This window comes from Pygocentrus nattereri, chromosome 6 (genome assembly GCF_015220715.1).
Source record: "Pygocentrus nattereri isolate fPygNat1 chromosome 6, fPygNat1.pri, whole genome shotgun sequence".
Taxonomy (NCBI): domain Eukaryota; kingdom Metazoa; phylum Chordata; class Actinopteri; order Characiformes; family Serrasalmidae; genus Pygocentrus; species Pygocentrus nattereri.
In genome coordinates this window covers 34814134-34836366 of record NC_051216.1, presented here as the reverse complement: position 1 = coordinate 34836366, position 22233 = coordinate 34814134, and the positions used below count along the sequence as shown (strand labels likewise).

The following is a 22233-nucleotide window of genomic DNA, read 5'->3' as shown; positions in this document are numbered from 1 at the left end:
TTTTTGATTATTTCACGTGTTCAATGCATTAAATTTGGAATTAGCACACATATACCATATATACACTATATTGCAAAAAGTATTCGCTCATTGGCCTTCACATGCATATGAACTTCAGTGTCTTCCCATTCTTACTCCATAGGGTTTATTATGATGTTCCCCCACCCTTTGCAGCTATCCCAAAGGTGTTCTATCGGGTTGAGGTCAGGACTCTGTGCAGACCAGTCAAGTTCTTCCACACCAAACTCGCTCATCCACCAAACTTTACACTTGGCACAATGCAATCAGACAAGTACCGTTCTCCTGGCAACCACCAAACCCAGACTCATCCATTGGATTGCCAGACGGAGAAGCGTGATTCGTCACACCAAAGAACACATCTCCACTGCTTAGTGAGTCCAGTGGCGGCGCTTTACAACGCCTTGCATTGCCTGGTTATGTAAGTCTTTGATGCAGCTGCTCAGGCATGGAAACCTATTCCATGAAGATCTCTATGCACATAAGCTAATCTAAAGGCTACATGAAGTTTGGAGGTCTGTAGCAATTGACTCTGCAGGAAGTTGGCCTCTGTGCGCTAAGCGCCTCAGCATCCACTTGGTTTCATACACTTGTGGACATGGAAGTGATTGGAACACCTGAATTACATTATTTGGATGGGTGACTGAATACGTTTGGCAATATAGCATATTTACAAAAATGACTAAAGTTGATAAGGTAAAATATTATAATATCTGCTATACGTTTTCAAAAAACTTGTAAAAGACCGGTTTATAAATCTGTTTTCTCTTCTAATTTGCATTTACATCTACAGTCTCAGTTGTGACACCGCCACATAAAGGAGACCTGTGGGATCCCTAACTAGAAGTATTAACACTTATGTTCCTGATAGTGTTATTTCGGTGACCCCACGGATTAAAGTCCTTAGGAACCTTAGGCTGTTCATTGAGATGTGTTGGGAGAAGGTGTGGCCTCCAGTTTTCCATCAGTGTGGGTGTGTGAATATTTTATATACATTATTTTTTTGTGACCTTTTCCTGTTAATTTCTGGAGGGGAAGACTTTTATTGTGAAAGTGAACCCTGGTTTGAGAACGGGAAAAAGGAAGTAGAGCAGCCATCTTAAGGAAGGTGAAAGTTTGGGGAAGAGAGGCCTGGGGAAGTTGGCTGTTGAGGCCCAAACAGCATCTACTTTTTCTTTCTCCCATCCTTGTCTTTGACGTGTGGATTACCTTTTTTTTTTTAAGTGAGGTATCGAGGTATCGAGAGACTTTTGAGTGACTGAGCTTAAACTATTGTTGCTCTGGACTTCGGTGCTTGGATGTTGCTGCTGAATAATACTGAATAAAATATATATTGGTCATCTTTGTGGTATACTGGCACTGCATGGTTTATACTCACCTAATTAGTCCTCAGACATTTAATAGTAACAGCCAAGTGGTCAGATTGTTACACAGTGTTTTTGGATTTAAAAAGAAAATGATTGACAAAAAAATCTTTAAGCATAATTTCAATGTCTTCTCCAACTGCTCACCAACCGCTCAATTTTCACTCACCTCTACTTTCGTTTTGACTTATATTTCTCACCTCAAACCCCACCAAAGACCCTGATGTGTGTGAGTTCCTTGCAATTTTGCATGCATCCTGTATGATTGATGGTGTAAATGTGTGTGTGTGTGTGTGTGTGTGTGTGTGTGTGTGTGTGTGTGTGAATGCTTAAGAAGAGATGGGTTTTTTGTTTGTTGGTTAAAAGTCCACTAATAGGGGAAAAGATGTTCCTGCCTCTGCTCATCCTTGCTGTCCTCTCTTTGTCTGGTAATGTATTAAACTAACAAACTTTTCACTCAAAAGAAAATCATAATGCCTCCTTTACTGTTGTTGATTATGAAAGTGCCGTTTAGATGGTGTTTTTTTAATTTGTCCCTGTTTAATCCTCAGTTTAATTGAATGCAGAGATAACTAACTTTCTCTCTTATTAATGCTAAAAATAGCTTTCTTCTTAAATTTTTGTGAGGTCCCTGATAAACTGTCTTAACTGATAATGCTTTTATTGGATTAAAATTGCACCTCAAAGTGATATAAATGTTGTAAATGCTCAATTATTTTCTCAGGAGCGATGGAGAGTGGTATTGCTGGAGGAAAGGAAGTTGAACCTCACTCCAGACCCTACATGGTGTCTCTTCAGCTATACAACGCACACATGTGTGGTGGGATGCTTATCAAAAATAACTACGTACTGACTTCCGCTCACTGTGTGGAGTAAGTTTATTCTCTTAAATATACTTTGGCCATCAAAAAGAATTGCTCAATTGCTTCTTCATGTAATGATAAACATCATGAAAAAAATCAATAAAACACTAAGAATGTTTGAGTACTTTATAATGTTTCCTCTAGCATCTATGATGGAATGCTTAACAAACCAATTAAATCATCTAACAACTTCCCATGTATTTCTCATTGTTGTCCACACATCATCCAACACCATAGGACCAACACTGACTGAGCCGCAAAGTAGTATATTCAGGGTTTATATGAATTTATCTGGCACAGCAATGTTGCTGAGGCTTTTTACACATGTCAGTGTTACTGCTAGGTTTGGAGTGGACCAACCCCTAAAAATATCTAGCTAAGAGAGACTCTTTGGTCAAAAACTGATACTGACGAAGGACTAAAGGATGGCAAAAACAAAGTGTGCTTCAACAGAGGGGCAACAATCTGTAACTGTACACCAGCAAGGTGTACAACCCCATTTCTAAAAAAAACTTGGGACATTTATACCCTATGTTTAATTGAAAATAGTACAAAGACAACATGTTAAAACATTTTTTTTTAAATATATACATAATTTAAAATTGATGTCAACAATATGCTTAAAAAAAAGTTGGGACAGGGGCACATTTATTGCTGTGTCATATCACCTCTTCTTTTAACAACATTCTGTAAGCATTGGAAGGAGGCCAACTGTCCTCTTTCCCGTTCTTGCTTGATATAGGATTTCAATTGTTCCACAGTTCAGGGTCTCCTTTCTTGTATTTTTGTTTCATAATGCAACAAATGTTTTCAGTGGGTGACAGTTCTGGACTGCAGGCAGGCCAGTTAAGCATGCTTTTACGACAGAGCCATGCTGCTGTAATACATGCAGAAATGTGGTTTGATATCGTCTTTGCTGAAAAAAGTAAGACTTTCCCTGAAAAAGGATGGCAGAATAGTTTACTCTGAAACCTGTAAATATTGTTCAGCATTAATGGTGCCTTCACAGATGTGCAAGTGACCCATGCCATGTGCACTAATCAACCCCTATATCATCATGGATGCTGGCTTTTAAACTTTGCAGTGATAAGCTGGATGATCCCTCTTTTCTTTAGCCCAGAGGATGTGGCATCTATGATTTCCAAAAAGAATTTCAAATTTTGATTTGTTGGACCACAGGAAACTTTTCCACTCAGTTCATTTAAAATGAGCTTGGGTCAAGAGAAGGCAGCAGCATTTCGGGATTCTGTTTAAATATGGTTTCTTCTTTGTATAATAGAGTTTTAACTTGCATTTGTGGATGTAGCGACAAACTGTGTTCACAGACAATTATGTGAGGTACCATAGATGATGAAACTGTCAAGTTATTTGCTACTTTACATTGAAAAATGTTGCACTATTTGCCTGTGCAGTCATTCACAAACCCCTCCCAATCTTAATTTCTGAAAGTCTCAGCCTCTCTGAGACGCTCTTTTTATACCCAGTTATGTTACTGACCTGTTACCAATTAACCTAATTAGTTGTCAGATGTTCCACCAGGTGTTTTTAGTATTACACCACTTTACCAGTTTTCAGTTGTATCTGTGTGATCTTTTTTGTAGCGTGTTGCTGACATCAAACAGTGCAGGGACAGTGTATTTAGCATTTAGCCATTTATTCTGCACTATGGCTGTGACTTTCACCACATCAGTGTCACTGCTGTGTTAAGAATGGTCCACCACCCAAATAACACCTGGTTAACACAAGTCTTCTGGACAGAAATTGGCCAACAATGAATGGAATGAACAAAAACAGTCTACAGTCTGTTTACACCTAGCAGACCTTTTAGGCAGATGAACTTTATAGGTACAAGATAGGAGTGTTTAAAAAAACTGGCATCAATGTTTGGGCATCTGAGCAATTGTTTTTGACACCATGACATTTTGTACAATCTAATATTTGTTTGGCATCAACTGTGTTTGCAGCAACATTGACTGCTCTCAGAATAACAGGCTAGAAGTGGTCCTGGGAGCTCACAACCTCAAAAAGCATGAGATTTTCCAGCAGAGAATCAAAGTAATGAAGTGCATCAAACATCCCTCATACATAAAGAAAGAGTACCACCATGACATCATGCTACTGAAGGTATAACAACTTCCTTACACAATTAGTGCTTTGGTTGCACACTGTACACCAATTAGTCAAAGGTTAATCTGATCTGTTACAGCTGAAGACCAAAGCCAAAATAAACAAGTTTGTGAAGGTCATTGCTCTTCCTGAAAAGAATAAGAAGATCCCTGCCAATCAGAAATGCTCTATAGCAGGCTGGGGTATGAAAGCACCAAATACTTCTGCATCGCATGTTCTTCAGGAGGTCACGCTGAAACTACAGTTTAACTTTGAGTGCAGCAATATATGGAAGACATTATTTGACACTCAGCACATGATCTGCACTTCATCAGATGGAAAACAAGCTTTTTGTCAGGTATTACAATATGAAAATTATTTGCTTTGAGAGCAATCCACCTACAGTACACAAATAACCAAGTACGTATTATTCTGATTTTCTCTTGTTTTTTCCATAGGGCGATTCAGGGAGTCCTCTTATTTGTAACAAGAAACCACTAGGAATCGCTTCATATACCTACCTTTATGACTGTAGAAACCACAAGTACCCACAAGTATACATGAAGATACCCTACTTTTTTCCATGGATTAAAAACATCACAGGTTAAAAAGAGGAAATATACTTATGTTTTTCTAATGCAAAATAACCCCAAAAATAAATGATACTTTGAATGGATAAAAGATGTTTTCTGTATTGTTTTCTCATCTTGGAGAATGTCGATACACTTCAGTATCACAATTTTCTATTTTGTGATACTGTATTGATTCTCAAAAACACAGTATACATTTTTTCTTAGTGGTTTACATGCAAAGATTTGTGGCAGACAGTCGTTCATTTTGTGCTGTTTAAACCGCAACCACTAGATGGCAGAGTTGTAATCTATCTTCAGCCATTAGAATTTTTCATTTACTCATATTCTATGCATATGTTGGTGTGTTATTCTAAAATTAGATTTAAAAAAATCACAGTATATCTCCTTGCTTATAGATTAACAATATATCGCAGTACAATACCCAGGCAACCATTTAAATGGCCAGGGCCCACCAGTGAGCTAAGGTGTTCTTGAGCAAGGCACCTAACCCCCAACTGTTCCCCAGGTGCTGTGGATAGGGTTGCCCACCACTCCGGGCAAGAGTACTGACTAGTGTGTATGTGGAGTTTCACTACAGGGATGGGTTAAATGCGGAGGTGAAATTTCCCCATTGTGGGACTAATAAGGGTCACTTAATCTGTAGTTATTGAATAATAATCCTTAGTATGTAATAAGCTTGGGGTTTTAATGTGTTAACCTCTTAAACCAAACATTCATGCACAGGTGCAAATTTAGGGGGGTGGCATGTCCCCTCCTGCTTTTGAGGGGCTGCAGGATGATTGTCAAAAAACTATGAAGTTTATGCTATTGATAATGTTTACTAATTAACATACCAAACAATTAATTGTCATTACAAGCTAAAAATGAGTAAATGAGAGAGAATACACCACATACATTCTGAGCTGGGCCCAAAAGAGTCTGTGTGCAGCAATGCTTAGTGAAGCAAGTACAACCTTCACTCATTTACATCAACATTAAATGATTATTATCTACACACTACACAAGTTTAAAGGGTTTCTGTGTGAAACGGAAATGGGGCGGTGGGTTTTTCTTAGTCAAGCAGCACTAAAGCCACAAGCCTTTGTGATGTTTGCCCATGCTCAGGTTCTCAAATTTGATGTGCTTCCTGTCCTGCAACACAACACAAAAACAGGGCAGACTGAAAAGCATTATATTAGAATTGTCCTTGTAGTTGACATTTTCATGTGAACTTCCAGGTTAACACATCTTTTTTCTTTTAAACGTTTGATATCATTCGATAGTCACATCTTTACCCACATTTTATTTTATTTTTTTTACAAGGCAGCTCTCGCTGTCGAACACTCTGATGCAGTACTTTACTCCTGGCAAGATGCCTCAGTCTGCACCAAGGCCTGAGGCAGATATAGCACCTAAAATTGAGATGATTAGACATTTTAACCCAAGTTGATCTGACAAACCATTTGTACAGTGTAGACTGTTTTGAGCATGAATACTACAAAATCACAGTCCAAAATTAAAAAAAAAGCAAGTATCTCAATAACTGTCACTTCACAGGAGAATGCAAAAAGAGTCTTAACTTTATTGGAAGTCAGTGTAAGGAGCTTTATTGCAAGTGATTTTGGAACATTTCTATTGGTCCATTCATCATGAATTGTTATACACGGTGCAAAAAACAATTGTTATTTTCAAATAATGTCAAAAGAAAAAAAAAGTCAACAAAAATGAGATGCATAGTGATGATATGATGGCTGTAATACTGTGTGCGTTTTTGGTTTTGTGGTTATGTAAGTTGAGATAGTAGTAAGTAGGGTAACACTTTATTTGAAGGGTGTCTACATAACACATTCATATCACCTTACATAAACACTTCATAACATGTTCATCCATCCATTTTCTAAGCTGCTTCTCCGTCAGGGTCGCGGGGGGATGCTGGAGCCTATCCCAGCAGTCTTCGGGTGGAAGGCAGGATACACCCTGGACAGGTCGCCAGTCCATCGCAGGGCAGAAAGACAGACACAGACAGTCACTCACACACTCACACCTAGGGGCACTTTAGCATGTCCAATTGGCCTGACTGCATGTCTTTGGACTGTGGGAGGAAACCAGAGAACCCGGAGGAAACCCACACAGACACAGGGAGAACATGCAAACTCCACACAGAGAGGACCCTGGCTGCCCGGCCGTGGAATCGAACCCAGGCCCTCCTCGCTGTGAGGCGATAGCGCTACCCACCACGCCACTGTGCATGTTCATGAATGCTTAAATCAACATTTGTAAACAATACATTTTTACATGACATTAACATGGACTACAATGTCATTTTACCAAAAGATGTTTTTCAAAATAAAAGTCCTCGTTTTTTTATTTTCAATAACTTTATTATTTTCAATGGAACTCCTCATTTCTGGACTGCCAGCATAAAAATGACCTGGCTTTATCCCTTTGGACGAAAAGTACTTTCACATTTTTTGCCTAGACTTTCAACTTTTTTTCCCCAAGCATTTGTAATTTCCACTATGCTATTCTTTTTACTTTTTACTCTAATTATTCTTTAAAAATGTACTGTTAATTCAACAGTTGGTACATAGTTGTGGAAAATGTTATGTAAACTAAGTTTAACTTTCTTGGGGTAAATGCTATTACTTGCATTTAATTAATTGCAATTACTTTGGAGGTTTTATTTTTAGTGATGTTCTTCCTCACTTATGGTGTTGCAGAAGGGACAAATATAACTGTGCATTGGTTATCTTCTGTAACTGACACTTTTGAGGTTAAATGTGACATGTACTGTTATCCCAAGGAATGATTCCTTTTTTGCATAACTTCAAAATACATTCAAGTGGTGAGCCTTTGACTTTCCTGACTCAGGGTGCTGACATTTTGTATGAAATGTCCTTTATAAATTTGTCCTGCTTTGCCTTACCAGGCACAGCCTACAGAGACGAGACCCCAAGGTCATCCTAGCACCTGCTGGAGGGATTATATTTGATCTTTCCAGTATTGAAATTTGATCTTTCCAGTATTAGACTTTTCCAGTGTTTTAATACATAATAGTAGTGATGAGCTCCTCTAACCCACATTTGGCAGGGTGTATTGATGCACCTTAAAAGAAATGAATTAAGGGATGTTTAGAAAATTTTATTCTTGATAAATCACAGATATTCAAAGCAATGTGAGTTTGTCGTCATGATTAGAGGAGCTGCTAAACTTTGATAAACACTATAAGCTATATGGCATGTACCTGTTTTGAATTCATGTTTGTGTGTCAATGATCATTACAAAACCAAAAGTTTGGTCATCTCTTTTCTATAGACTATTCTTCTTTGACGACAACCTTACCTTCCGCCCTGTATCCTAAAACTTTTTCAATTGCTTTAAAGAAATGGGCTCCCACGCATATTTTTCACTCTTGTCTGCAAACCATCCATTGTCATTGGATTATTCTTCCCCACACACTCCCCACCACATTTCAATGGGTTGTAATACCAGCCTAAAATTCAATGATCTGTGAGGCATACTGCATTGCCTTCTTTTAAAATAGTCTTTTGTTGTGCTTTTCCTTTTTTACGTGAAGAGACAGGTTAATCATGTCCAAAAAAAAGTTGCCAAATATGGGGCAGTCATGGGCTGGAGGTTTGAGAACCAGCCCTGTGACCACGCCAATTCGATCCCCCCAGCCGACAGCATGTGACCGGTGTGCCCTTGAGCAAGACACCTAACCCTCTACTGCAGATAGGGCTGCCCACCGCTCCAGGCAAGTGTGCTTACTAGTGTGTATGTGGTGTTCCACTGCACGGATGGGTCAAATGTAGAGGTGAAATTTCCTCATTGTGGGACTAATAAGGGTTACTTAATCTAATCTAATAACACGTGCAAGTGAGCATTACTTTCTGTCTGCCAGGGTGCATAACATTTCAGTTAAGTCTTTCTATAAGCAACAAAAAAACATAAGAAGCAGTTTAAAACCTGATTTTAAAAATATTTTATTATTTATTTAAAATTAATTAAAAAAAAAAATATATATATATATATAACTGACAAACTTTTGGGTGCATGGTTTTGAAATATTGCAGATGTAAAGTCCCTTTTTTAATGGAAAACAAAATTGGCATTGAAGTGTTAAGTCACCTTAAAATCCTTCAAATACCCTGTTTTTCTGAAGTATTGAACCTTTGCACCCATGTGGTCTAGTGCAACATGCGTAAGTGTGAATGGTTCGGGGGGGTGGAGGATGCACTTGCACAGCATGTGAAAAGAAAAGATACAAAGTGAACTGTGTATTTCACAGTTCTAACAGTGCAACATAAAAACATGTTTCTCTGCATGTCTCTGCTCATCATCTCAATCCTCCATTTTTCTGGTAATGTATTAATAAATTCACGTTTTTTCCCAATATTTTTGTACACAGCGTAACACGATTATGATCGCTGTCTGCATAGCTGATCATATGTGAACAGTCAGTGTCACTCATAAAGTCGCTATAAACATTGTAGAACTAAACTTAGCGTATCTTTGTCTTTATTTTCTCAGGAGGGATGGAGATCAGTATAATTGGTGGAAACGAAGCTAAACCTCACTCCAGGCCCTACATGGTGTCTATTCAGCTTAACAAAGAACATACGTGTGGTGGGATGCTCATCAAAAAAGATTACGTGCTAACTTCAGCCCACTGTCTAGAGTAAGTTCGCTTACTTTCATACAGAACGAAATGCTCTGTAAGTATCTGCAGTCATTCCATATTGTTAGTGATGAGAAGTTTACCTAACTGATTCTTTTGAGCGGTCTGTTCTGATGTTCCATTTAGCAAGTGAATCTGAGGTTGCTACTGTTACTAAATAGTAGAAAAAAGGTACATGATTGCCCATTTCAGTATGCTCGTCAACTTGGTCTCGTCATATCCCATCAGAGTAATCCCTAACGCCATCTTAAGGGTACTGATATCACTGTATTAGCTTGAGTAAAGTTTGTTAGAAGTAATCAAGTGAAGAAGTGTTAACTTCAGCAGAACTTGCCCAGAAATAATGGTGATCCGATGGAATTTCCATTGCAAATCTACCAAAAATGGCAGTCAAAGCTGTTTATAGGCCATAGCATTGTAACAGGCTACTTTAATATATATAATGTTTTGCAACTACAACATTTTATTTCTTCTTATTCACACTGTATTTGTCGTATTTTTTTTTTGCATTAGTTAGCTCAACAATAGTTTGTTAAAGTGTAAAAGTTAATTCTGTTATCATGTCTGATCATTGCATTAGATCCTTTAGTTTCCTGCACTCCTTGGCAATAGATAAATTAACTTCAACTTAAGCCACAAACTAAGAATGTACAGAAAAAGCATTAAATATGTTGCAGGCGATTTTTGCTTTTTGCATAACCCAATGAGAAAACATTTAATGTGGTTATGAATAACAGGAGCACATAGTGTGTTATCTGTAAAATACTCATTTTCACTTTAGGCAGCAGTGCTACAGCCATTAACTAACATGTGTTCATGAGATCCTGTTAGTTTTCTAGCTCTAAAGAGAATTTTCTCTCTTTGATTGATCCACATTATACCTATGTGAGAGTTAATAGCTCCCCCCTTCAGCCTGCGTGATAATGAGTTTCAGGCCAAGTGAATTATGTTCTTGGTAGTTGAAAATGAAGTAGGTTTGGTGTCTGTTTACTGTATGCAGTTACAATAACCGTATATTCACATTAGGAGGCAACAAGTCACTGCCTAATGTCTCTCTTGAGTGTGTTTAAGGCCACTCTTGTTACATGGAGGCATGAACACTGTCTGATAAGAAAAAAACATTTACTATATGTAGCACCATTTTGTCTGAAATATGAACTGAAGTTTTAAGTTAGGCAGAAGTTTCTCTTTCATTTTCTGGGTGATACTGTTATGAATAGGAATGAAAATCAACATATTTTGGAGCAGAGGCTGGGGACCTTGGACCCCCGTGTCAAGGAATTTGTTGGTGTTAATGGTTCTGTGAATGACCTGCTACTGTTCCCATACTGATTGTGCCCAAAAGTAGTAAGAAGCATGCAAGAGTCAAAACCGGAATAGACAAAAACATATAGGCAAGGGCAAACACAAAAGAGCAAAATCCAAAGTCAAAGGGTTCAAAACACAAGTCAAGGAGTCAGAGAATGACCGCTCAGTAGTCCAGAAAAATGTCAACACCTCGCAATGAAGAGCACAAACCAAAGACTATTTAAAGACTGAGACAAGCACACACGGGTGAATCAAATTAGAATTCGGGGGACCGAGAACGAGGCAGTGCGTTTGATTGGAGGAATGGATGACATCATCGTGACTGGAATTATGGGAAATGGAGTACTGGAGCATGCTTGGTAAGGGAGGAGAACCTGGAAACGTGACACTGGCAAAGTATCTGTCAGAGCCTCCTGCCTGACCTCATCTGTCAACCATTCCATCACCATTGCAAACAAGAAGGGGCTCAAAGCTTATCCCTGATGTAACCCTACCTTCACCTTGAAACCATTTGTCACTCCAACTACAGTGAAACCAAACTGCTGCTCACTGACCTGAACCTCTCGTCTTAGCTTTGCTTCAACAACTCTTTCCCATACCTTCATGGTGTGGCTCATCAAATTTATACCTCTGTAGTTACTGCAGCTCTGCACATCACCCTTGTTCTTAAAAATGGGGACCAATACACTACTTCTCCACTCATCAGGCATCCTCTCACTTTCCAGGATTTTGTTAAACAACCTGGTTAAAAAGTCCACTGCCTTCTCTCCTAAACATCTCCATACCTCCACAGGTATGTCATCTGGACCAACTGCCTTTCCATTCTTCATCCTTTTTAAAGCTGCCCTCACTTCTACCTTACTAATTCTCTGCACTTCCTGATCCACTATCTCTCCCCCCGTTGTCCTCATCTCTCTCTCGTTTTCCTCATTCATTAGTTCTTCAAAGTACTCCTTCCATCTACTCAACACTCTCTGTTCACTCACTAGTACATTTCCCTCTCTATCCTTTATCAGCCTAACCTGCTGTACATCCTTTCCAGCTCTATCTCTCTGTTTAGCCAAACGATACAAGTCCTTTACTGCTTCTTTACTGTCCAGCCTCTCATACAGCTCATCATAGACCTGAGCCTTTGCCTTTGCCACCATTCTTTTCACTATGCGACTAGCCTCACAGTACTCCTGCCTACTTCCTTCATCTCTCTGGTTATCCCACTTTTTCTTAGCTGCCTTCTTCTTCTGAATATTCTCCTGGACTTCCTCATTCCACCACCAACTTTATTTGTCTTCTTTCCTCTGACCAGACGAAACACCCAACACATTTTTGCCAGTTTCTCTCACCACCTTAGCTTTCCCAGTCCTCAGGTAGCTCCTCACTGCCCCCAAGGGGCTGTTGCAATTTTTCCCTGAACTGCCTGCAACCATCCTCCTCCTTCAGCTTCCACCATCTAATCTTTGGCTCTGTCTTCACTCTCTTCCTCTTCTTTGTTTCTAATCTCATTCTACAGACAACCACCCTATGCTGCCTTGCTACACTTTCCCCTGGTACCACTTTACAATCTCCAATCTCCTTTAGGTGGCATCTCCTGCTAAGGATATAATCCACCTGTGTGCACCTCCCTCCACTCTTGTATGTCACCCTGTGTTCTTCCCTCTTCTGAAAATACGTGTTCGCCACAGCCATTAACATTATCTTTGCAAAATCTACAACCATACATACCCAGCACCTCTTCATCCACTCTGTTCCCTTCACCAACATGTCCATTGAAGTCTGCATCAATCACTAATCTCTCCTCTCTAGGGACACCATTTACCACTTCATTCATCTTACTCCAAAATTCCTCTTTCTCCTCTAACTGACAACCAACCTGTGGTGCATATGAACTGACCACATTCAAAATTACACCATCAACCTCCAACTTCAGGCTCATGATCCTGTCTGACACTTTCTTTACATCCAGAACACTTTTCACAAGCTGTTCCTTTAGGATTATCCCTACTCCATTTCTCTTCCTCTCTACACCATGATAGAACAGTTTAAATCCACCTCCAATGTTCCTGGCCTTGCTTCCTTTCCATCTGGTCTCCTGGACACACAGAATATCTACCTTCCTTCTCTCCATCATGTCTGCAAGCTCTCTGCCTTTACCAGTCATTGTCCCTATGTTCAGAGTCCCTCCTCTAACCTCCACACTCCTACCTTTCCTTCTCTCTCGCTGCCTTCTAACCTGCTTTCCTCCTCTCCTCTTTGATGGTCTTCGACCTACAGTAGTCCAATTTCCACCGGCACCCTGCTGGTCAACAGCACTGGAGGTGGTTGTTGTTAACCCGGGCCTCGACCGATCCGGTATGGCAATCATATTTGTGATCTGCATGATAGTTTTGGCGCACGCCGGATGCCCTTCCTGACGCAACCCTCACCATTTATCCGGGCTTGGGACCGGCACCAGAAGTACACAAAAAACACCCCTAATGGCTGGTTTATATATATATATATATATATATATATATATATATATATATATATATATATATATATATATATATATGTATATATACTGCTCAAAAAAATAAAGGGAACACTCAAATAACACATCCTAGATCTGAATGAATGAAATATTCTCATTGAATACTTTGTTCTGCACAAAGTTGAATGTGCTGACAACAAAATCACACAAAAATCATCAATGGAAATCAAATTTATTAACAGTGGAGACCTGGATTTGAAGTCACACACAAAATTAAAGTGGAACACACTACAGGCTGATCCAACTTTGATGTAATGTCCTTAAAACAAGTCAAAATGAGGCTCAGTATTGTGTGTGGCCTCCACGTGCCTGTAGGACCTCCCTACAACACCTGGGCATGCTCCTGATGAGGTGGCGGATGGTCTCCTGAGGGATCTCCTCCCAGACTTGGACTAAAGCATCCGCCAACTCCTGGACAGTCTGTGGTGCAACATGCTGTTGGTGGATGGAGCAAGACATGATGTCCTAAATGTGCTCAATCGGATTCAGGTCTGGGGAATGGGCAGGCCAGTCCATAGCTTCAATGCCTTCATCTTGCAGGAACTGCTGACACACTCCAGCCACATGAGGTCTAGCATTGTCCTGCATTAGGAGGAACCCAGGGCCAACCGCACCAGCATATGGTCTCACAAGGGGTCTGAGGATCTCCTCTCGGTACCTAATGGCAGACAGGCTACCTCTGGCGAGCACATGGAGGGCTGTGCGGCCCTCCAAAGAAATGCGACCCCACACCATTACTGACCCACTGCCAAACCGGTCATGCTGAAGGATGTTGCGGGCAGCAGATCACTCTCCATGGCGTCTCCAGACTCTGTCACGTCTGTCACATGTGCTCAGTGTGAACCTGCTTTCATCTGTGAAAAGCACAGGGCGCCAGTGGCGAATTTGCCAATCCTGGTGTTCTCTGGCAAATGCCAAGCGTCCTGAACGGAGTTTGTGCAGACACATGCACATTTGTGGCCTGCTGGAGGTCATTTTGCAGGGCTCTGGCAGTGCTCCTCCTGTTCCACCTTACACAAAGGCGGAGGTAGCGGTCCTGCTGCTGGGTTGTTGCCCTCCTACGGCCTCCTCCACATCTCCTGTTGTACTGGCCTGTCTCCTGGTAGCGCCTCCAGCCTCTGGACACTATGCTGACAGACTAAGCAAACCTTCTTGCCACAGCTCGCATTGATGTGCCATCCTGGATGAGCTGCACTACCTGAGCCACTTGTGTGGGTTGTAGAGTCGGTCTCATACTACCACGAGTGTGAAAGCACCACCAACATTCAAAAGTGACCAAAACATCAGCCAGAAAGCAGAAAGGTACTGAGAAGTGGTCTGTGGTCCCCACCTGCAGAACCACTCCTTTATTGAGTGTGTCTTGCTAATTGCCAATAATTTCCACTTGTTGTCTATTCCATTTGCACAACAGCATGTGAAATTGATTGTCAATCAGTGTTGCTTCCTAAGTGGACAGTTTGATTTCACAGAAGTTTGATTTACTTGGAGTTATATTGTGTTGTTTAAGTGTTCCCTTTATTTTTTGAGCAGTGTATATATATATAATGGTATTTATTATACATAAATAATAATCTAATCTATAAATCAATCTTCAATGTAACACTGTTAAATGTGTTAAATCAACTGATTTATCTTGATACATATTGTGTACTGAGAAAATGTCAAGTTGTAGTAATGTCATGTTTTTGTCATATGTCATATTTGCCTAATGTTATCACAAGCAAAACTTAAGCTTATAACACTGACAAACACTTCACTGTGCTTGATGTCAATCAGTTAGATTTTGCCACCCACTACAGTTTATACAGGTTAGGATCAGTAAGACTGTTGATCTGTTTCTGCAGTGACTATGACTCCTCTGGTAAAACCCGCCTAGATGTTGTGCTGGGGGCTCATAATATCAGGCGTAAGGAGTCCAGTCAGCAGAGGATTGAAGTAGAGAAGCACATCAAGCATCCCTCATACAAGAAGGGACAGAACAAATGGAGTTGTGATATCATGTTACTGAAGGTATTACTGTTTCCATTGCATTTGGTGCTTTTGATGATTTTGTGTCAGCTCTCAGCTCAGACTCTAAATCTGTTACAGCTACAGACTGACGCCAACCTGACTGAGTCTGTGGGGGTCATTGCTCTTCCTAAAAACAATGAGAAACTTCCCGTCAATCAGAAGTGTTCTATAGCAGGCTGGGGTATGAAAGTGCCAAATGAGGAAGAAGCATCGAGTGTTCTGCGAGAGGTCACACTCCAGCTTCAGTTGAAGAAATACTGCAAGAAAAAATGGCAGGATCATTTTGATTGTAAACGCATGATCTGCACTGCCTCTGATGGAAAAAGGGCTTTTTGTAAGGTACTTAAGCCCACCACATAACTGAGTTCACACTAGGCATTTTGGTGCCTTTTAGAAAGAACAAGAAAAGTGATGAGTCACTCCAACTGTTTTTTAATCAGCCAACCAATCGGTTCACAGATCAGTAGGTTCTTGGAACCAACAATGAACGAACAATGAAACAATGAAATAAAATATGCAGACACACTTTTAGCCTCTTGATTTTCTACTCCAAAATGAACACTAAGGCAAGCTGTATGAAGTAAGTGCACTTTTGTATTTAAATACTTTAAGTACCTGTACTTCCTCTCCTTGGATCACCACCTTATCGTGGTGGAGGGGTTTGCGTGCTTGAATGATCTTAGGAGCTATGTTGTCTGGAGCAAAAGCTCCTGGTAGGGTCTCCCATGGCAAACTGGTCCTAGGTGACAGGTCAGACAAAGTGTGATCCATAATAACCCCTATGAAGACACAAAAGCAGGACTTGTGTACCCTGCCCGGAACAGGGTTACCGGGGCCCCACCCTGGAGCCAGGCCTGGGGGAGGGGCTCGCCAGCGAGTGTCTGGTGGCCGGGCATTTACTCATGGTGCCCGGCCGGGCCCAGCCCGAAGGAGTTACATGAGTCCCCCCTCCCATCGACCCACCACCAATGGGAGGGGCAGTAGTAGGGGTTCGGTGCGTTGTGGATCGGGCAGTGTCCGAAGGCGTGGGCCTTGGCATTCTGATCCTCGGTTGCTGAAACTGGCTTTTGGAACTTGGAACGTTACCTCACTGGCGGGGAAGGAGCCTGAGTTGGTGCGCGAGGTTGAGAGATACCGGCTAGATATAGTCGGGCTCACCTCAACACACATCTTGGGCTCTGGGTCCAATCTCCTTGAGAGGGGCTGGACTTTATTCTTTTCTGGAGTTGCCCATGGTGAGAGGCGGCGGGCAGGTGTGGGCTTTCTCATAGCCCCTCGACTCGGTGCCTGTATGTTGGGGTTTTCTCTGGTGGACGAGAGGGTAGCTTCCCTACGCCTTCGGGTTGGGGAACGGGTCCTGACTGTTGTCTGTGCTTATGCACCGAACAGCAGTTCAGAGTACCCAGCCTTCTTAGAGCCCTTGGGAAGGGTGCTTGAAAGTGCTCCTCCTGGAGACTCTATTGTCCTACTGGGGGACTTCAACACTCACGTGGGCAATGACAGTGAGACCTGGAGGGGTGTGATTGGGAGGAATGGCCTCTCTGATCTGAACCCGAGTGGTGTTCAGTTTTTGGACTTCTGCGCAAACCACAGTTTGTCCATCATGAACACTATGTTTGAACACAAGGATGTCCATAAGTGCACATGGCACCAGGACACCCTAGGCCGCAGTTCAGTGATTGACTTTGTAGTCGTGTCATCGGACTTGCGGCCATGTGTTTTGGACACTCGGGTAAAGAGAGGAGCTGAGCTGTCAACTGATCACCACCTGGTGGTGAGTTGGATCAGGTGGTGGGGGAAGATGCCGGTCAGACCAGGCAAGCCCAAACGCATAGTGAGGGTTTGCTGGGAACGTCTAGCAGAAGAACCTGTCAGATTGATCTTCAACTCACACCTCCGTCAGAACTTTGACCAGATATCGGGGGTGGTGGGGGACATTGACTCAGAATGGGCCATGTTCCGTTCCTCCATTGCTGAAGCAGCTGACTGTAGCTGTGGCCGTAAGGTAGTTGGTGCCTGTCGGGGCGGTAATCCTCGAACCCGGTGGTGGACACCCCAGGTGAGAGATGCCGTCAAGCTGAAGAAGGAGTCCTACCGGGCATGGTTGGCCTGTGGGACACCAGAGGCAGCTGGCAGGTATCGACAGGCCAAGCGATCTGCGGCTTCAGTTGTCGCCAAGGCAAAAACCCGTGTATGGGAGGAGTTTGGTGAGGCCTTGGAAACTGACTTTAAGTCGGCTCCGAAAAGATTCTGGCAAACCGTCAGACGACTCAGAAGGGGAAAGCAGTGTGCCACTAGCACTGTATATAGTGGAGATGGTGTGCTGCTGACTTCGACTGAAGACGTCATTGGGCGGTGGAAGGAATACTTTGAGGACCTTCTCAATCCCACCGACATGTTCTCCAGTGAGGAGGCTGAGTCTGGGGACATGGGAATAGGCTTGTCCATTACTGAGGCCGAAGTCGCTAAGGTAGTTAAGAAGCTCCTTGGTGGCAAGGCTCCAGGGGTGGATGAGATCCACCCTGAGTTCCTCAAGGCTCTGGATGTTGTGGGGCTGTCTTGGCTGACACGCCTTTTCAACATTGCGTGGACATCGGGGGCGGTGCCACTGGATTGGCAGACTGGGGTGGTGGTGCCTCTTTTTAAAAAAGGGGACCGGAGGGTGTGTTCCAACTACAGGGGAATCACACTCCTCAGCCTCCCTGGCAAGGTCTATGCAGGGGTACTGGAGAAGAGAGTCTGGCTTATAGTCGAACCTCGGATCCAGGAGGAACAGTGCGGGTTCCGCCCTGGTCGTGGAACACTGGACCAACTCTTCACCCTCTCCAGGATTCTGGAGGGTTCATGGGAGTTTGCCCGACCAGTCCACATGTGCTTTGTGGATCTGGAGAAGGCATTCGACTGTGTTCCCCGGGGTATTCTGTGGGAGGTGCTTCGGGAGTACAGGGTACATGGCTCTTTGCTACGAGCCATTCAGGCCCTGTACAAACAAAGCTGGAGTTTGGTTCGCATAGCCGGCAGTAAGTCAGACTCGTTCCCAGTGAGAGTTGGACTCCGTCAGGGCTGCCCTTTGTCACCGATTCTATTCATAATTTTTATGGATAGAATTTCTAGGCGCAGTCAAGGGATGGAGGGTGTCCGGTTTGGTGACCTCAGGGTCACATCGCTGCTGTTTGCAGATGATGTGGTCCTATTGGGGACATCAGGCCGCGAACTTCAGCTTTCGCTGGATCGGTTTGCAGCCGAGTGTGAAGCGGCTGGGATGAGAATCAGTACCTCTAAATCCGAGACCATGGTTCTCAGGCGGAAAAGGGTGGAGAGCCCTCTCTGGGTCGGGGATAGGCTCTTGCCTCAAGTGGAGGAGTTCAAGTATCTCGGGGTCTTGTTCACGAGTGATGGTACAAGGGAGCGGGAGATTGACAGGCGGATTGGTGCTGGGTCAGCAGTGATGCGGGCTCTTTACCGGTCTGTTGTGGTAAAGAAAGAGCTGAGCCATAAGGCAAGGCTCTCGATTTACCGGTCGATCTACGTTCCCACCCTCACCTATGGTCATGAGCTTTGGGTAATGACCGAAAGAATAAGATCGCGAATACAAGCGGCCGAAATGAGTTTCCTCCGCAGGGTGTCTGGACTCTCCCTTAGAGATAGGGTGAGAAGTTCAGTCATCCGGGAGGGACTCGGAGTAGAGCCGCTGCTTCTTCACGTCGAGAGGAGCCAGCTGAGGTGGTTCGGGCATCTGGTTAGGATGCCTCCTGGATGCCTCCCTCGGGAGGTGTCACAGGCGAGTCCACCTGGGAGGAGACCCCGGGGAAGACCCAGGACACGCTGGCGCGACTATATCGCCCAGCTGGCCTGGGAGCGCCTCGGAATCCCCCTTGGAGAGCTGGTGGAAGTGGCTGGGGAAAGGGAGGTCTGGGCTTCATTGCTTAGGATGCTGCCCCCGCGACCCGAACCCCGGACAAGCGGAAGATAATGGATGGATGGATGGAAGTACCCGTACTTCTATTTTTTGAGACTTTCATTTTCACTCCATTACACATCACAGTAACATATCCTACTTTTTACTTCACTGTATTCTGCAAGATACTATGAAGTAAAATCTAGATACTCCATACTATCCAAAATAATATAATGCAATTTCACAAATAAATCAAACCAGTAAATTCCTCTTCTGAATATCAGCAGTCCAATCCTAGCAGTAACTAGGCCAAAGCTACTCTGACAAGCTTTCAGAATGAAAGAAAATGCTGTGAAGTTATGTGGAGTATTTCTAATCACAATCCTGATAGCCCAGGAATTTGGATGCGGAATGAAATTTTACACATTAGAACATCTCACAATATGTTCACTTTGATATGTTCACTAAAGCTGCACTTTTTTGGTAAAACTGAAAGAAGTAGCATTACTGAGTCAGGAGAAAAAATACATAATCAACACAATAGTCATATGGTTTCAGATAATTTTCTTTGGGGGGTTTCAGACCACATCATGTTTTATATTATATTATATTATATTATATTATATTATATTATATTATATTATATTATATTATATTATATTATATTATATTATATTATATTAACATCACACATAGACTCAAAAAAGATCCTACTCAATGTTTGGATCACAAATGCAAAATCAACATTGTACTGATGAAGATATGATGACAATAGTATATGATTTCAAAAAACCTGTCTTTCACCAAGTTTGACTGAGTTCTCTTTGAATACTCGTTTAGCTTATGTACCATCATGAGATTCATCTGCTCAGGGAAGGGGTCTGAAGCACAACCAACATTACAAAACATTCTTCTGCACTAGAGCTACAAGAACTTATCTTCATAATCAATAACATCAAAAACACGAAAATATTGAAATCAAGTTATTGATTGGTTGGCTTGAGGGTTGTGCATCCCATTTATCAGGTGATTGAAAGACGACAATAAAGACACCAGGATAGCACAGTGCTGTACATGGCCAAAAAAATCTTGAAAATAAAATTAAAATAAAAGGACATTTTGCTGTGTGACGTTTAAAACTGAGCTCAGCAGGCTGTTTAACCACCAAATGCGTGTATATGAGAGAATATTCATTGTGCCCAGAAACTGAGCATGGTGGGATACTAATATCTTATTAAAACCACAGCTAAAATTAAAACAGCACATCAATGTCTGCTTTTCAGCTGATTCTGTTTTAGGTCAAAACTGTCTGAAAGGATAAGCTTCAGTTTTAAATACACAGTTATAAGGAAAGTTTGTACATGATTCACACAGACTAGCTTTTTTACATTTACTCTCTCTCTCTCTCTCTCTCTCTCTCTCTCTCTCTCTCCCTCTCTCTCCCTACAGGGTGATTCAGGAAGTCCTCTTGTCTGTAACAATAAGCCTCAGGGAATAGCTACATATACATACCCTGATGACTGTCTAAACCATGATTTCCCAGAGGTATACATTGAGGTAGCCTCCTTCTTAAAATGGATTATGAAAGTTATCAAGTCTGGCTGAGAGTATTATATGCTTGTATAACAGTAACCACATTCTACATATCGCATGGATTAAACATATCCAGAGTATATGTCAATATATGTATAAAAACAAGTGCATTCTGTTTTCTGTAAGGTAATCAAATCTTTGATTTTCACTTAAATATTATTGCACACATTTTAACATTTTACACTGTATTTCCATCCAAAAAGATTTTCCTTGAAAAGCATTGCCAAAGTGAGAAAAGCAGTATTAAAACTTTATGAATACTGAGCAATACTGTCATGAAGTCATCTTTGTTCATCTTTCGATGTTGCTTGTCAACAGCAGCGTACATATGTGTACAGTCTTCCGAGTTTGCTAATATACCAAAATGCAAATTTATGAAATAGCATGAACGACAACGATCAAGGACAAAAAGTCTTTGCTGAAAGGTAATTCATTTTTAGGTACCATGAGCCTGATTACAGGGCAGATAGAAGACACACATTTTACATCTCCTATGTCACAGAAATAGTGAGATTTCACTGTTTATGATTTAAGTTTTAACACAAATGTAGCTGTTTGGGGAGATATTAGGTGCCAAAGGCCTAAAAGTGGTCTTACTCTGTATCTTTACTGTTACAAAGTCACTATAAAAGTATGATACAAAACATTTTATTTACTGATGTGATGTAATTAAATGAAAGTACTTATATGAGGGTACATAAAAATTAAATGAGGGTACATAAACACTCAAACACTGCAGTAGTGAGAGACATGTCTGAAACTGAGATGGTGTGGTAAGTTCTTTACAAGGTTACCAGATTTGTGAAATCTGGTAGCCTACATTCAAGTAGATTCTATGCCTATACAAATCAGATTCAAGTATGATTCAAGTCCCGCATGGCCACTCCTGCTTTAATCCCTTGGTTTCCTCGGGCAAAAACAAGCACAGCGTGAGAACTCTGCCTGTCTGCTGTGCTGCCAGGTCTTTCTTAAGACTTTCCTGTTTGTTTTTATTACACTGTTAAAAACAGGGACATTTCTATCCCTAAAAATGGGAACTGTCCCCAGAAATCAGGAATGTCTGGTCACCATAGTTTATTAGACACACAGAACCTAAACAGAACTGGTTAAGTATATGTTCTCTATAACCTTATGTAAAAATGACATCACACAATCAGCAAAGACATGCAGCTCTGTTAGACACATGTTTTAAAGCTATTACATGCATTCATTAACTAGCATTTGCTTGCTGAATTTACATAAAGCAATAAAACATGTCTGTCACAGGAAAATGGAGATCAATTGGATGAAATA

At 41.7% G+C, this 22233-nt stretch overlaps 2 protein-coding genes across 2 annotated transcripts; both read left to right on the top strand.

The window, feature by feature from the left end:
* The first annotated feature begins 326 nt into the window (after positions 1-326).
* gzm3.3 (granzyme 3, tandem duplicate 3) lies at positions 327-5032 on the top strand. Its single transcript, XM_017706549.2, has 5 exons — positions 327-1810; positions 2107-2254; positions 4210-4369; positions 4452-4709; positions 4810-5032. The coding sequence occupies exons 1-5, from the start codon at positions 1708-1710 to the stop codon at positions 4957-4959; spliced, it is 819 nt and encodes a 272-aa protein (XP_017562038.1). The 5' UTR covers positions 327-1707; the 3' UTR covers positions 4960-5032.
* A 4175-nt stretch (positions 5033-9207) lies between these two features.
* On the top strand, positions 9208-21205 carry LOC108432568 (granzyme F-like). Its single transcript, XM_017706501.1, has 5 exons — positions 9208-9286; positions 9457-9604; positions 15284-15449; positions 15528-15788; positions 20797-21205. The coding sequence occupies exons 1-5, from the start codon at positions 9238-9240 to the stop codon at positions 20950-20952; spliced, it is 780 nt and encodes a 259-aa protein (XP_017561990.1). The 5' UTR covers positions 9208-9237; the 3' UTR covers positions 20953-21205.
* The last annotated feature ends 1028 nt before the right edge of the window (positions 21206-22233 follow it).

Bases quoted from the DNA above. Each gene is read 5' to 3' on its own strand.
- gzm3.3 (XM_017706549.2), top strand. From the start codon at position 1,708: ATGCTTAAGAAGAGATGGGTTTTTTGTTTGTTGGTTAAAAGTCCACTA. The intron at 1,811-2,106 runs GTAATGTATTAA...TTATTTTCTCAG, and splicing joins TGCTGTCCTCTCTTTGTCTG to GAGCGATGGAGAGTGGTATT. The intron at 2,255-4,209 runs GTAAGTTTATTC...CTGTGTTTGCAG, and splicing joins ACTTCCGCTCACTGTGTGGA to CAACATTGACTGCTCTCAGA.
- LOC108432568 (XM_017706501.1), top strand. From the start codon at position 9,238: ATGTTTCTCTGCATGTCTCTGCTCATCATCTCAATCCTCCATTTTTCT. The intron at 9,605-15,283 runs GTAAGTTCGCTT...CTGTTTCTGCAG, and splicing joins ACTTCAGCCCACTGTCTAGA to TGACTATGACTCCTCTGGTA. The intron at 15,789-20,796 runs GTACTTAAGCCC...CTCTCCCTACAG, and splicing joins GAAAAAGGGCTTTTTGTAAG to GGTGATTCAGGAAGTCCTCT.